This window comes from Ornithodoros turicata, chromosome 8 (genome assembly GCF_037126465.1).
Source record: "Ornithodoros turicata isolate Travis chromosome 8, ASM3712646v1, whole genome shotgun sequence".
NCBI lineage: Eukaryota > Metazoa > Arthropoda > Arachnida > Ixodida > Argasidae > Ornithodoros > Ornithodoros turicata.
Window position 1 is genome coordinate 19,174,415 of NC_088208.1, and position 13,906 is coordinate 19,188,320.

General features: G+C 46.2%; 2 protein-coding genes across 2 annotated transcripts in view; one reads left to right on the forward strand and one right to left on the reverse strand.

The window, feature by feature from the left end:
• Window positions 1–3,078, forward strand: part of LOC135366603 (integrin alpha-9-like) — a 50,159-nt gene extending 47,081 nt beyond the window's left edge. The window contains exon 27 of the mRNA XM_064599383.1: window positions 953–3,078. Within this exon, the coding sequence (XP_064455453.1) occupies window positions 953–1,099 (147 nt within the window). The 3' untranslated portion in view covers window positions 1,100–3,078. The remainder of the gene's footprint in view (window positions 1–952) is intronic.
• Window positions 3,079–6,653: 3,575 nt separating this feature from the next.
• The window catches only part of LOC135366604 (sperm-specific sodium:proton exchanger-like), a 42,426-nt gene continuing 35,173 nt past the window's right edge, over window positions 6,654–13,906 (reverse strand). Inside the window, exons 21-25 of the mRNA XM_064599384.1 lie at window positions 11,485–11,673; window positions 10,903–11,040; window positions 8,283–8,480; window positions 8,070–8,221; window positions 6,654–6,783 (exon numbers count right to left, since the gene is read on the reverse strand). Coding sequence (XP_064455454.1) covers window positions 6,780–6,783; window positions 8,070–8,221; window positions 8,283–8,480; window positions 10,903–11,040; window positions 11,485–11,673 — 681 coding nt within the window. The 3' untranslated portion in view covers window positions 6,654–6,779. The remainder of the gene's footprint in view (window positions 6,784–8,069; window positions 8,222–8,282; window positions 8,481–10,902; window positions 11,041–11,484; window positions 11,674–13,906) is intronic.

Sequence of the window (13,906 nt, forward strand, 5' to 3'; positions counted from 1 at the left end):
GAGTTGAAGCCAACCTGCAGAATTTCGAATATATTCGAGTATTCGATAAAATGTTATTCGGTTCGCATACGAATAGCACGGTACCGTTATTCGGTACGAGTATAGAATATTTCGAATATTCGCACAGCCCTAGTTCTTTGGGTTTGTTTGACGGTGCCACCAGTTTTGTTCAAAAAACTGGAAAGCCCGAACTTATTTAGACCAAGTTATCGGTCAGAAACTGTATTAGATGTTGCAGATACAAGACCAGTGGATTTCTGAGCTCAGTTTAACGAAATCTCTGTTCAGTGTATGCTCCTTAATGAGCCACGAAGACAGCAGAAACCTGTTCTGTCGCAGTGCTGCACCTGTCATTCCCCATCGCCCCTGCGAAGGAGAGAGGCAGCCTCACAACATGTTTTTATTGTTTATGGACCTTGTTAGAGTGAATAATGTAATTGGCAGATTGGGCATCCGTCACTTTTGCTGTAGAATCTATGTGGTCTTGCGTCACTTTGGTCTTCTGTTTTCTGTGAAGAGTTCTGTAAGTTTGTGAAAGACTTGTGGAAATCGATGCATTCTCTAAGAGTGAAAGGAAAGAGGATGTTGCTGTCTGCAGTAGCAGATAGCAACATCCTTTTTCTAGCAGGACACAGTAGTGTCCTGCCGAATGCACTGTACACAATGACAAAGGGCAAGGAAAGTCATCTGAAAGTTACGGGAAAGCCAACAGTGATCAGTAAAACGAATTGACGGCTGTCACGTATCGCAACGTGGACGAAGCCTCCTTAAAGTACTCTATGGACGTAACAACCGAGAGCATCCCGGTCAGCGGTGTAGTTACACATGATTTGATTTAACCAGCTTCTCTGCTCAATCGAACTGTAGTGGGACGATCATTTACGGCTTTGTTACCCGGAGGCTGAACCGTATTTTTGAAGCTCTCGTGACACGCTTTTCTTTGCACATCCAGTGCGGCTTCTTCCGGCGCAAGGAAAAGGAAGAATTAGAGGAGGAGAAACGGAAGTCCCTCGCCGTTCCTCCAAGCCCCGGAAACTCTCCGTCCGACGACAGCGAAGTTCGACGAAGCCTCCTGGCTGTAGATGTTACGGACGACTGAAGCCTCTGTTTGACCGCCGTGTTCGACCAGCGTGCTCAAGGATAGTTTAAACGTGCTAGTCACAGTCTTTTTCTTTTTTTTCAAATTGGACTATTTTACGTTCTTAGCGCCATCAGATGAACGTTCTTCTAGGATAACACGTACACGTTACGCCACTGCCTACGCGAAACACTGATTGAGAAGTGCTGTGGTCTAAATATTGATCGCACGAAAGTTGTATTATACAGGGGCTACTCTCCTAGACGTTGAGAGACTCGGGAGAAAAACGAAATGGTGATCTCATCAGTGGTTTGTATTTTTTAAAGATTGATTTCTTTTGGCTGTCATCATACATTTTAGGAGTGTCTTATGTACTGACGGAAGTACTCGTGGTTAGGAAAGTTGTTGTTTTATGAAGTGCACGACGTGTGCGCTTTTGCGGAGTTGTGACTCGTAATTTGTGCTAGGTATACTGGGACGCCAGGGCAAATGTGTCACGCGTAAAAGACAAGTGTGCCTAAGGGTATATTTATGTAAAATGTTATACAGGGTGTCTCTTTTTTTTTTTTTTTTTTTTTTCTGTACAGATTTTTAAGGGCTATAGGAATTAAGGGCTATAGTCATCCTGTTTTCACTTCTATCATCTCTGGGCCGGCGGACGTTCTTGGCCATCTGTTGCCCAACCGTCGCATGACTAATTACCTAAAAATCGTTAATTAACTTTTTAATTATAAAATGTCGTCCCAATGAAAACATCTGGTCCCTTTGGTCACCTAATACGGTTACAGTTTTCAGAACCAAAAGTCCATCGATAGACCGCCCGCAACAAATTCGTGAAAGAACAAATTTTTTTTTCTTTATTTCGTTCATTGCGCATCTTCGGAGATGCGTCTTTCCTTCACCCCCAGTGTGAGAGGGTGAAGGAGCACAGTGCCGCCTCATGCGTCGAAGATGAGCTCAAACTTGCGGAAACAAAACAAAAAATGTATCTGGTGACGCTATCCGAACTGTGCTTATCTTGGGTTGCATTTTCTGTTTTCTTTTAACCTTTTTCCAGGACGCAAGAGACTATAGTCTGCTCTTTCACCCTCTCACATTAGGGGTGAAGCAAAGACTCGCCTCCGAAGATGCGCAATGAACACAATAAAGAAGGAAGATGTTCTTTCACGAATTTTTTGCGGGCGATCGATCTAACGGATTTTTGTTCTGAAAACGGCTACGATATCGGGTGACCGAAAAGAACAGATGTTTTCATTGGGACAACTTCGTAGCTTTTATAATTCAAAAGTTAATTAAGGATTTTCAGGTACTTAGTCATTCGACGGTTGAGCAACAGATAGCCAGAATGTCCGCCGGCTCAGAAATGAAAACAGTGAAACAAGTGAAAACAGCATGTCTATAGCCCTTATAGCTTTTTAATGAAAAATCTGTATCGGAAAAGAAGACTCCCTGTATTTATGTAAAATATTATATATCTTTATCATCAACATCATTTTTGTTCATTGTAGAATACTTAGAACATCAGTTTAATTACAGAGCGGTGTGCTGCCAGCAGCATTTCTTTTAGTGCATTTTGGGTCTGCAGCAAATGTAGTATATATGTTGATCATTTTTGCCATCTTTTAATCATACACCTATTACATGATATTTGAGCTGTGATTTTTTTTACTGGTTTTAGAGATGTTTCTACATCTTGTTGCATTTTCAGACCACTGTACCATTCCAAACCAGTGTTAGTGTCTATGACAAAACACCATTGCAGTGTATGCAACACTCAGGCCTTGAGTAATGTGCTGTTATGTTTTTGTGCAATGTGCCTCGCTATAATGCTTGGAATCTGTGCCTTAAATCAGACACTGAACAAGTTCTACTTAGATGCGTATACGATCGTGCGGGTGTGCAGGTCGTCTCGTTGCTCAGACAAGTCCGGGGCAGAAGCATTTTTTGTAGTATTTATGATGGCCCAAGTTGTGGCATGCAATAAATTATTGCGTACATTACTGGGCGTTTTCTGTTGAGGTTGCCTTTTTCTTACTCTGGGATGAGAGATCAAATTTCTGACAACCTGTCTAATAACGGAGCACTGCACATGGTGCAAACAAATTTAAAAAACAACAAAAAAAAAACACAAAAAGGGTTTTGTTTTAAAAACCAAAAAAATTATGGCTTACGGCTCTAGAGGCATGAGGGGCACACAGAAAGTAAGATTGGTTGGCTATTAAAAACAGGAACCCTTGTTTTCAAACTGCTTTATTTTCACTGAGTTCCATGTCCTTAATCCAGTAGTTTATACATAGAGTCCCAAGTGTGGGGTGTTTATTACGTCGTAACAGCTTAACGTATCATTATCAACCACGTGCCTAAAGCTGAAATACGACGAGGTAAAAAAGTTAGGGGGTCTTGCCAAATGGAGGGGGGGGGGGGGTCAGGGCAAATCAATGCCTTATATAATAATATATGCAAATATATGCCCTATATAAACTCCATTGCTATACAGCTTACACCATTATTGAGGAGCTTGTTAATGAAGCATCAGCTGTCGCATCTCTACATTGTAGAATGGCTTTATGAAACTAATGCACGGTGGCGCGGAGTCATCGTTTTCATCTGTATGCTTAAAATGACGAATATGAAACTGTTCCGTATGCTGCATGTAGAAAATACGAGAGGCAGAGTGCTTCCCTATTGCCTGAAATTGGAGGTGTGCGAATTTTCGAAATTTCAAATACGAATAGAGCATTTCCGATATTCAATCCGTATTCGAAAATCGATTTTTTTTTTGTCTTTCGGATATTACACCAGTTTACTACCAAGCCGTTGCGTGTTGCACACTTGAATTTATACGTTGCAGTAACAGCGACGAAGATCTATAGTACAACAGCTACAAAGCGACGCGCTGATCTTTCAGGTTTGTTACGCTTATCTGCGAGTTCCACGTCCGCTAACCGAAACCGAAACAAGAACAAAGTTGTGCACATGGAACGCAACGCAGGAGAAAACGAAGTCATGCGCCAAGGGAAAGCCCACATGTCCTAGAAACTGACGTCGTCATCTTTCTGTGCGCGAATTTTAAACCGTTTGGATTCCAGTGGTTTATGACGACACTGGAAAATTACAGCGCTCGACCCAAACCAGCAGTCTCCGTGCGCTCCTTAGCCTCGTTCCCACCGACGACACAACATGGGTGGACTTCCAAAATCGCTCTTCGCATTGGGATGAATACTGGCGGCCGCCGTTTTTAATGAGTACGGCTGACGATAACGTAACACTCTGTGTAACTAGTCATCCAGTAAACGTCTGAGGAGCGTATCGGTGTTCGAAAGGTCAAGGAAAAAGAAGATTGCTTGCTTCCGCGTGCAGTATACACAGTGGTTCACGTGAGGAGTGCTGGCCGATGCGATATCTTTTCTACACCGGTTCCCGAGCGGGAGAAAATAACCAGGCACGAAATGAACACAAACGAACACGAAAATAAACAAAAACACGCACGGGAAAATGAAGGAACTCTGCAAACGGCAGTCCACACGTGCACAGTTCCTGTGTCTACCACGGGGTGTCAGCACTAATGGCGGCGCCCGTTCCTTGAATCGAGTTTTTGTGTGCTGAACAAACAATGAAAAGAAAAAGTCGCGCATTTGCGAGTCTGCAAACGACTTGACTAACTAACAAAACTACTTGAGAACGTTCCTGACACCCCATCCTGGCAAATATCGTGTTTTTAACTCAAGCTACTGTCTATAATGTGATTACTTGTTAAATGAAGTAGTAATCCCAAAAATTTTACCCGGTTGCTTACGCTATGCCACTAGGGGTTACCTGTCCCAGATGTGTCCGAAAAATAACGCGCGCTTGCTCCTTTCTTTTTACATCTACCAGATGTCCCAGGGATATAGAAAGTAAGACACTTTTCAAAGTCACATTGTGGACGTTCAGGTAACGTCGCCTAGACGTGGCGGACATATATGCGACGTGTGCGACCTTTGTGGGACGTACCTGGGATATTTCTGGTTTACTGGGGAGTTTTACAGTGACACAAGAACGCGATTCAAGGAATGGGCGCCGCCACTAGTGCTGCCACCACGTGGTGGTCACAGGAACTGTGCACGTGTGGACCACGACTGCAGTTTGCCGAGTTCCTTCATTTTCCCCGTGTGTGTTTTCGTTCATTTTCTCTCGCTCGGGAACCGATATAGAAAAGATATCGCATCGGCCAGCACTCCCCACACATATCGCACGCGGAAGCAAGTAATCTTCCTTTTTCTTGATCTTTCGAGCGTTGATACGCTAGTCAGATGTTTACTGGATGACTAGTTCCAGTCATACTCGTTAAAGACGGCGGCCACCAGTATACATCCCAATGCGAAGAGAGATTTTCGTAGTCCATCCCTGTTGCGTCGTCACTGGGAACGACGATCAGGAGCGCACGGATACTGGTGGTTTGAGAGCAACGCGGCAAGGTCTATACAGTGCAGGTTGTGAGGTGCACGGTTTATAGCTCCACGTTGAGGTGCAGGAAATAATGTTTCCGGAAAGAGCGTTTAGCCAATGCAACACAATTGTGCATTTTCTCGTACACATGGTACGCTGGATCACACCCTGCGCCATTGCCCGGAGGACATTTTTTTTCCGCCTATGGCTGCTCGCAGCCAGTCTCCCGGGAACATTTATTCCGGGGCCGTTTTTTCCGGATCCATTCGTGACTGCTTGAGAAAGAGCGTGCTTCATTTGAGATCAGTGTGAGTCTTCGAAGAAACCGGGAGATGCCGTAGTGCCATTAGAACTTTGAAAGCCAGCCGAAATGATCGCATCGTCGGTAGTCTCAACGAACAATATAACGGCTGTCTTTGTGGACTGCGTCGACAGGTGGCACACTCGTGTTGGTGAGTAAACGGGAATCTTTTATTTTTATTTCTTGTCATTGTGGATATCTCCCTGTGTAAAATGCCAGGTTACCATAAGCCTTGTTGTTGCTGTTTCAGCACACACGACCAGTGTGCTGTATCAAATTTCGACATTCGGTTATTCGACAACTAAAGTATGGCTCGGCAATGTGAACAGCTTGCATCGTTCACACTTCTTGTTTTTGGATGTTATGACTAAGTGGAAGTTCCATACATGTTTCACGCCGTGGAGTAGACAGAAAAAGAAAAGATGCATCGACTTGTGATGCATGAACGACGAGCCTGCAGAGACGCCAGCGCCGCTTGGCGTTGAAGCTGGGTTCGATGCATTGGGTCTCTGCGCCTAATGTCTCGCACCCAGCGTCAATGCTTGGCGGCGCTGACGCCTGTGCGGGCCACGCTATCACGCGTTACGATTAAGTGTGGCGATGGCTTTACAACACGGACCGTGCTTTACAGTAAGAGAGCGGTAAGTAGCGGAAAAGAGCGTTATCGCGTTGAACAGCTAGTCTTGTAGCTGCGGCATAGTATTGAGCTGTTGTTAAGTGGGGTAGCGGTATTCTCTTTCGAGCACAACACCGAGCAAAATACACTCTTACAACCACTGGGAACAGCAATGACAGCACCTCTTCAGAGTTCATATTTATTGTCATTCAAAGAGGAACAACAGGGAGTCGTCTTCCGGTAATTTATTCACGAAGCGATGCATCTTCCGATATATAAGGATCAATAAGGATTCCATATCTTCATCAATTCCCAGCTAATAAATTGTAATAAACTTGGCCAGTAATGCAGCTTGATTACCTGAAGAGAGAATGGATAACATAACTGCAGGGTCACCGTGTATCTCAAGCGTGGTAATGTGTACAGTGTTTTGGCTAAGACGTGAGGAAACAAGAGGTACACGGACAGCGTTCAACCTCATATCGCGTCCCCCTTCAGGTCATTAGTGAGTTTCAGTGCATCGTACGCCTTTGCGTACGTAAGAGATAGTGTTGGTGGCTTTGCGCAATCGCAAAGCATAGAGAGCTTCGCGCATTGCGCAGAAACACCACGCTATCCCTTGCGTACGCAAAGGCGATAGTGGACATGCGCTAAGGAGAAGTCAAAGAGTCTTTCTGAGGGTTGTGACCGAAGGGCTATACGCTTTACCGGTCAAACGCGATGGAGCAATCGTATCTTCGGCGACGCTTAGAAGCAGTTAGCATGTAGTAAGACATCATGATTATTCGGACGTTTTTCCAGCGTCGTACCCTAGCGGCTCTCCCGCGAACCACGCTCGGCGCGCGCCAAAGGAAATCCACGTGAGTAGCACAAAGGACCGAAACCGGTGGTCCGCAGTGGGACCGACGAGGTCGCGCGGTCTCCCTCCTGGTATCCACTTCTGTCGTCTACATACTGCGCCATCTAGTGAAGAGGGAGATAACACTCTCCTGCGCCTCAAGGTCATGCGCATGCGCCTAGGCCGTGGTGTAAAAGGCGCATTCCTTAGCCTTGTTCCGCCAGGCAGTCTGTAGTTTTAACTTGATCCGTTGGAACTGCACTTGGTCTTTTAAGTCCTTAATCTTCCTTACTATAAGTCCTAGGCACGGGATCACTATGATAATATAAACATTAGACGGACAGAAAAGACATCCAGGGTGCCTGCCATCTTTATAAGTTTGTCCACATGATGTCACTGGGGAGCGCCAGCATACTAGATTTGCTGCCATGGTACAGATCCGGATTGAACAGGTTTTCACCTTCATGGTGTTCAGCGTTTATCTGGTGCTGTTATTGTACCATACCACTGGCGTTGCTATTGCACCATTATTTGTACCGTAGCTCAGTAATTTTCATGTTTTCAAAGTTGATAGTCACGTCAAGTTGCTTTATGCGGCTTTTTTTCGTGGCTGCGACCATTGTACAATGGTAAATAAACGAATTTGAATTTGAAATAGTCCACATATGGCAGTGAATGAAAACCGAAACCAAACCTCACGGGACCAAGGTCATGGCTGCTGTCTCGTTTTTTTCGAAGCTAGCGCCCTCTAGAGAGCTGGCGTCAGTGAATAAACACTTAGCGTCCCATGAGGCAGCGGTATACGTACCAGTGAGCGTAAGCGTCGTCTTCCGCGCGTGGCCTAGGCATATAGTCAAAAGGCCGGAGCGGCTGATGGTACCAGTCCAACTCCGCAGGCAAGTGGTACCGCGTTAAAGTCGTGATCAGCATTATCGGTCGTGACCGACTGCTAGGCGTACCCTGAAAACAGAGCAGGAACGCCTCGTCTTAGAACAAGTATATTGTACTCACTCGAACTCACCGGAAGATTAATCGCTCTGACCTCTTCCGGAATGTAAGCTGGTCCATAATAGGTCTGAAGACCGTCATTTGATGTCACGAGTCCCTGGATTAAAATGACGTCTTGAACTGCGTCATCAAGGGCAAACTCCGCGGCGCAGTAGAGGTTCGGCATTATGCCAGATTCGAGAAACCGTCTTAGCTTATCGTTTGTCCAGTCCTGTAATGTAAGCACAATCCATTCACCCGCACTTTGAAAGCAGAACGTCACCACATAACAAGATCAAGGCTAGCCGCTGCGCGGACTACGCAGTTTTTGAGTAGGGTACCCAAGCTCTTTGGGACACCGTAGTAGTAAGGGGCCGTCACTGCGCGAGCACAGAACGCAGATCGCGTGTCAATATGCGCAATGCACAATAACGACTTCGTATTTCTCTGCGGCTTTGAAGAGCTTGGATAAACCATATTCTGAAACTACAACACAGCAACAGCAACTTTATTTGAATGATTGTGAGTGGGGAGTTTCATCGCCAGGGGCGCTAATCTACAAAATTGCTGGCGGCAATGTAGTAAAAAAGGAACAATGAGTCACCTCAGAGTAAGGACCGAAGTCCTATGCGGTGTCCAAAAACTTGCTTGAAAGGACAACGGAAGGGAAATTTGTCAATTGCAAGAAAGGGTCTGAACAAGGTATAAATGTTACGTAGAGTTATGGTGCCACCAGTATTTTGCGAGTACGGTGTACGGATGGGCATATTTTTGACGATTACGATCGCTCTGGGTCGCCCGCCCGCTGTCGCAAAGCATTGCGGGAGAATCTAAGGAGCGCGTGACATAAGATGTTCCTTGGGCGGCTGCCAGGTGAAATGGATAAACCCGGCGGATTACGAACAACACCTACGTGTTCCAGCCTCAGAACGTCAATCGTCTCATGATCAACACGCAACATGTTCGATTCGGAGATCTTGTGGAAGTCTGAAGGCGATATCTCACATGAGAGATGCGTTCGTACCTATGTTCCTTCGTTTTATTTTTCCTGCAACGGGAATCAGACATACGTCGTAATGCCAAGTGGAGATGACGATTTCTGCGTTCCAGTTTTGTGAAAATACAGAAGGTACCACTCCTCCTTTCAGTCTGATGTACTTCGTTGACAAACCAAGGCTAATCAGCACCTCCAGATTTGTTTTGAACCATCGTGTCTTGTTTCACCTGTCTCCAAGTAGGCATAAATGGATTCGCGGCACCTTACTGTTTTTACAGTTTTTTGTACAGTTTAAGTACTGTTTTGCGGAATAATTAAAATATGACAGTTATCGAAAAAGTCAGACATCGGCGGTATTTGGACTACGCATCTCCCGATTACTGGTCAACACCAATGTCCAATTTGACTATGGAAACAGCAACAGACTAGCAGAGCGTGTTAGTTCTGAAACATTTTGACTGAACGCAAGGTGAGACAGCCAACAATGTGAGCAGGAAGACTCTCGCCCCTAGAGAGAATGAGGTCACCTTCCTTTGGAAGGATTTTTGGGTCAACCTCAGTATAGGGTAGTCTTTGTAATAAACGTCAGTTGATGTTTCATGCTGCGTTTGTGCTGCCTGTCTGCCGTCTGTCGTTCGTCCAAGGAACACTGTCCTCGCGTTGCCGAAAAGAAGTTGGCAACACGCTGTAGCACAGCCAGGAAACACTTCACTAGCGCATAAAATATTTCTTGTCGCGAAAATCAACCTCCGATCGCCAAACAACCGCGAAATGAACGTCAGGAACGCCAACAGGAGAAAGAAGATGCGTCAGTTCCGTGGTCTGCTACGGCAGCCCAGCAACGCTCACCAGGGGCTTCGAGCGCTCCGCGACAGAATTTTATATCACGATTATAGCGACATATCAACGAATATAAGTAAATCCCAGTCGAATTCTGCATTGTTTTGATACACCACACAACAGGAGGTAAACAGCTTTGCAGCTTGTTTTCGCTTCTGCCTTCCTTTAGAAGTGCTTTTAAGGCAGAGCAACGGTGGACTGGATTTGGAATCGGATGAATTAATGCAGCGTCTTGACGAGATGTGTTTCGGGGTATCCGGAAAGTGAGTCTCGGATCAACTCATGCAAACATAGATGGAGGGGGGACATTAGTGTCAATTGGCGGGAAGCTAGGGGTGCCGCTAGACGTCGAAGAATGGAACGACAGTGTTCGGGACGGTGTCCTTTCAGTAGTGCAACACTCGTTCGTCTCCTAGATGAGAGAGCTGTTTCTGTGGCGCTGTCATCCTGTTCATTCGCCACGACACCACAATGGGCAGGAACCCACTGCAGAACTAGCCTGTGTCGTGCTGCTGTCGGAGCACTAGCCTGTGTAAAACTTTACTAATACCGCTCTTACTCATGACTTGGTGAAAGCGTGAGGCATGCGCCGCTTTGTGAAAGCCAATGTTACAGTCAACACTTAACGTAACATCATAATTTCCACAAAAGGTATACGCCTCTCGTTTTCAACAAATCAAGGAAAGAACGGCGTCATTCTCGATGATGGTTGACTAGGATTGCCCATGCCATGTACTAGCCGAATAACAGTTCCGTCTCTGGCAATAGAAATACAATGTTCAGAAACCTGACAGCCCAAATTCCCACAGTGTGTTACCTGGTAGCGCTTCTGGTTGACCAACATGGCCATGCTAATTCGCACTGCCACAGCGAACCACATACGGTAGATGACAGTCGGAGGGTCGGGGTGATGTTCCACGATGCGCTCCATTACCTCCATCGGAATGGAACAGCACTGTAACAAGCTATCTCATTAGTGCTGTGCCGTGCAGAGCAAGATTGTACGACGTTCTTCTGCGCAGAGCGCATAAAAGCGTATCTAATTGCCAGAGCCGCTTACAGAGAGTGTTTGGCTTTCTCTGATCTTTTGCCGCTTTGTCGTCAGAGTCCTCGTTGCTCATCGCTTCTCATCGCTTCTCAGTCCAGGGCAGAGGGTAACGTTACGCCTTTTCGTGGAATTTACATCCAAATTGTCACAAAAAAGGCGTGGGTCTCTCGTTATTAACAAGTCAGGAAAAAAAGACGCCATCATTATGAATAACAGCTGGTTCTGAGTATGTTATCGCGGTGAGGTTCTGATTTAGAGGGCATAGGTAACCTTTGGTCTTCCAAACATGCGTCAGTAACACAAAGCCCTACTGATACTTGTTCCAGGGGCTACTCTCGTCGCCACTGTTACCTGTACTTCTGTCTCGCAGACCGCTTGGCACACAGAGAGACCGTGCGTCAGGAACCCAATGATGCCGACAGCGTCGGGAGCCACCAGATAATCTTTAAAAGCGGTCTCCGTAGTGTAATACTGGTTAGAGTCTGAGTTCTCCAGGACGGCGCTTACGTTGCGTTCTCCCACTGCCTCTCTTGCGAATACCTGTCATGAAATATTCGTGCGTATATTCGCAACTACCTTGATTACTCGATTTCTAGTACGCAGTCCTTGAATGTACGACAGCGCACACTACTGTGTCGTGCGTTAGGCAAAACGGTGGCGGGGTGGCGATGCCGCACCGATCCCGATTCTAGCACCGCGAACCAGCCGTGACTTTAGAGAGGTGTACAGACGCACCCCTACACAGTTAAAGTGCCACTACGAACGAAATCTCGTGTCTTCAGAATCCCACCAGAGTTATGTTGCTGAAATCTTCTTGTCTCACTTTACATTCCTGCAAAATATCTTTGCTCTATGTGGCGCGAAAGCTAGAGAAAAGTAATTTTTATTTTTGAGAACTGTGACGTCATGTTAGGCTCCGACGGAGCGCCCGGCTGTCATCTGACAAAGTTGTTGCCCTTGGCGTCTTCCAGGGGGCTCACTTTTTGCACTCCGTAAGCGGAGCCCCACGTGATATATCCTCCGACCTTCGAGAAAACACAAGGAGGGAGAAGACATCTCTCCCATTTTCGCTCCTTTTGATCAGCGTCACGTGACTTCTCCACCACGTGACCCTCCTCGGACGCCGGCGTCGTGGCTAGGAGAAGAGTACCCTCTCCAGAACACGGCATCATCGCAATTTGTGGGCTTATGATTACGTCACCCACTCCTGGCGTCATCGAAACTGGTGGAGGATCAGCAGATCCTCAAAATTTGAAAGAAATGCACAGCGTTCGCAGACAGGATTGAAATTTCGCGCATAGAATCATTGAGGCACCTCCTTTTGGTGGACTAAATAAAACAAACGCTGTTTTCCGTGTCCCGAGTGGCACTACCCCACGAAAGATTGTAATCTCCGCGAAAAGAGGATAAAAGTGTTAGTTGAGGACACTATGTAAGTAGGTCCTTCTTTCCCTGCTTGTGAAGGCCCATACTCTCATTGGCTACACGCTTCAAATAAGGCAGGAGTACCGAACTCATTTGTGTCCGTGGGCGGCGTTGAGCCATGGAGGACCTGCACGGGCCGCATACCACGGGTTTGGAGTAGCCTCTTCCTGATATATATGACACAACACAGAACTTACAACGACACAAAACATATATATTTGCGTTACATAGCCTTGCTCTACCACATGGTACAGTGATCCTTTTTATTTGCTGAGGAAACTTTGCACATCTTGTTTTTACTTACTGCATGAACATCGGGCGAAAGTGATTGCGCAGTTGCGTTGAGGTGTTCGTTTGTGAGTTGTGAGCGTAACTTATTCAGGTTAATCACAGAAAACACCTGCTTGCAGACGTATGTTGACACAGTTGTTTGCGGCATACCACGAATTACTGAAGAATCTTTGCTCGAATTCACTCGGGGGATCACTGAACCAGCGACTGCACCGGTCCGTTTCTGATGGCATTAAAGGCACCAATATTACAGATCGGCCATGTAGGGTTTTCTCAGAGATTTTGGTAGGAATGTACTAGTAATATCAATCAAGTAAAAATGAGCCACGCAAGGGCTGGCTCACCGAAGACGACGGAAGTAAGAGAGACCCAGACGGGGAACGTCGAACTTCCAACCTTTAGTTATATAAGGTTGATTATGATTAAAGGTTGAAAGTTCGACGTTCCCTGTCTGTCTCTGTGTCACTTTCGTCGTCTTCGCTGTTGTAATATACCCCGTTCGTCTCTGATTTAGAATCATCGGCTGTGTACAGGTGAGTAGCTTTCATGGCGTTCATGAAGCTTGGGACGAATATTTTTCTTCTTTTTTGCTCGGAGGCCACACCGGCCACATGCAGCCCGCGGGTCCCCACTTCGGCACCCCTGAAATACAGGGAAAACAAGTTCCAGGTGGACCGTGCACGTTCTAGCATGGTCTCAGCAGATGCGCCGAAAGGAGACTTACTTTATAAACTCATATACCCGAACAACAACCACGTGCTTGGCGCGTTGAATCCTTATTTAAGCAGCCACGTGACCTCTTTCTGTTTACTTCATTTCATGCGCAGAGACGCACACTGCCATAGCGTACATCCACAGCTAGGCGAGATATGGATGTCGCATGTGCATACTTTCAACACTCAAGTGAATATCCTACATAAGGGTTAGTGTGCACTCTGGGCAGACTTCAGGGGGAACTGTGCCGGCTTTCGTCTTGAAAGTCAGCCAGGAAAGCCGGAGGAACAGCACTGCAGGGCCACTACCTTTTATAGTCTTCAGCATCACTTGGGAGCTATCA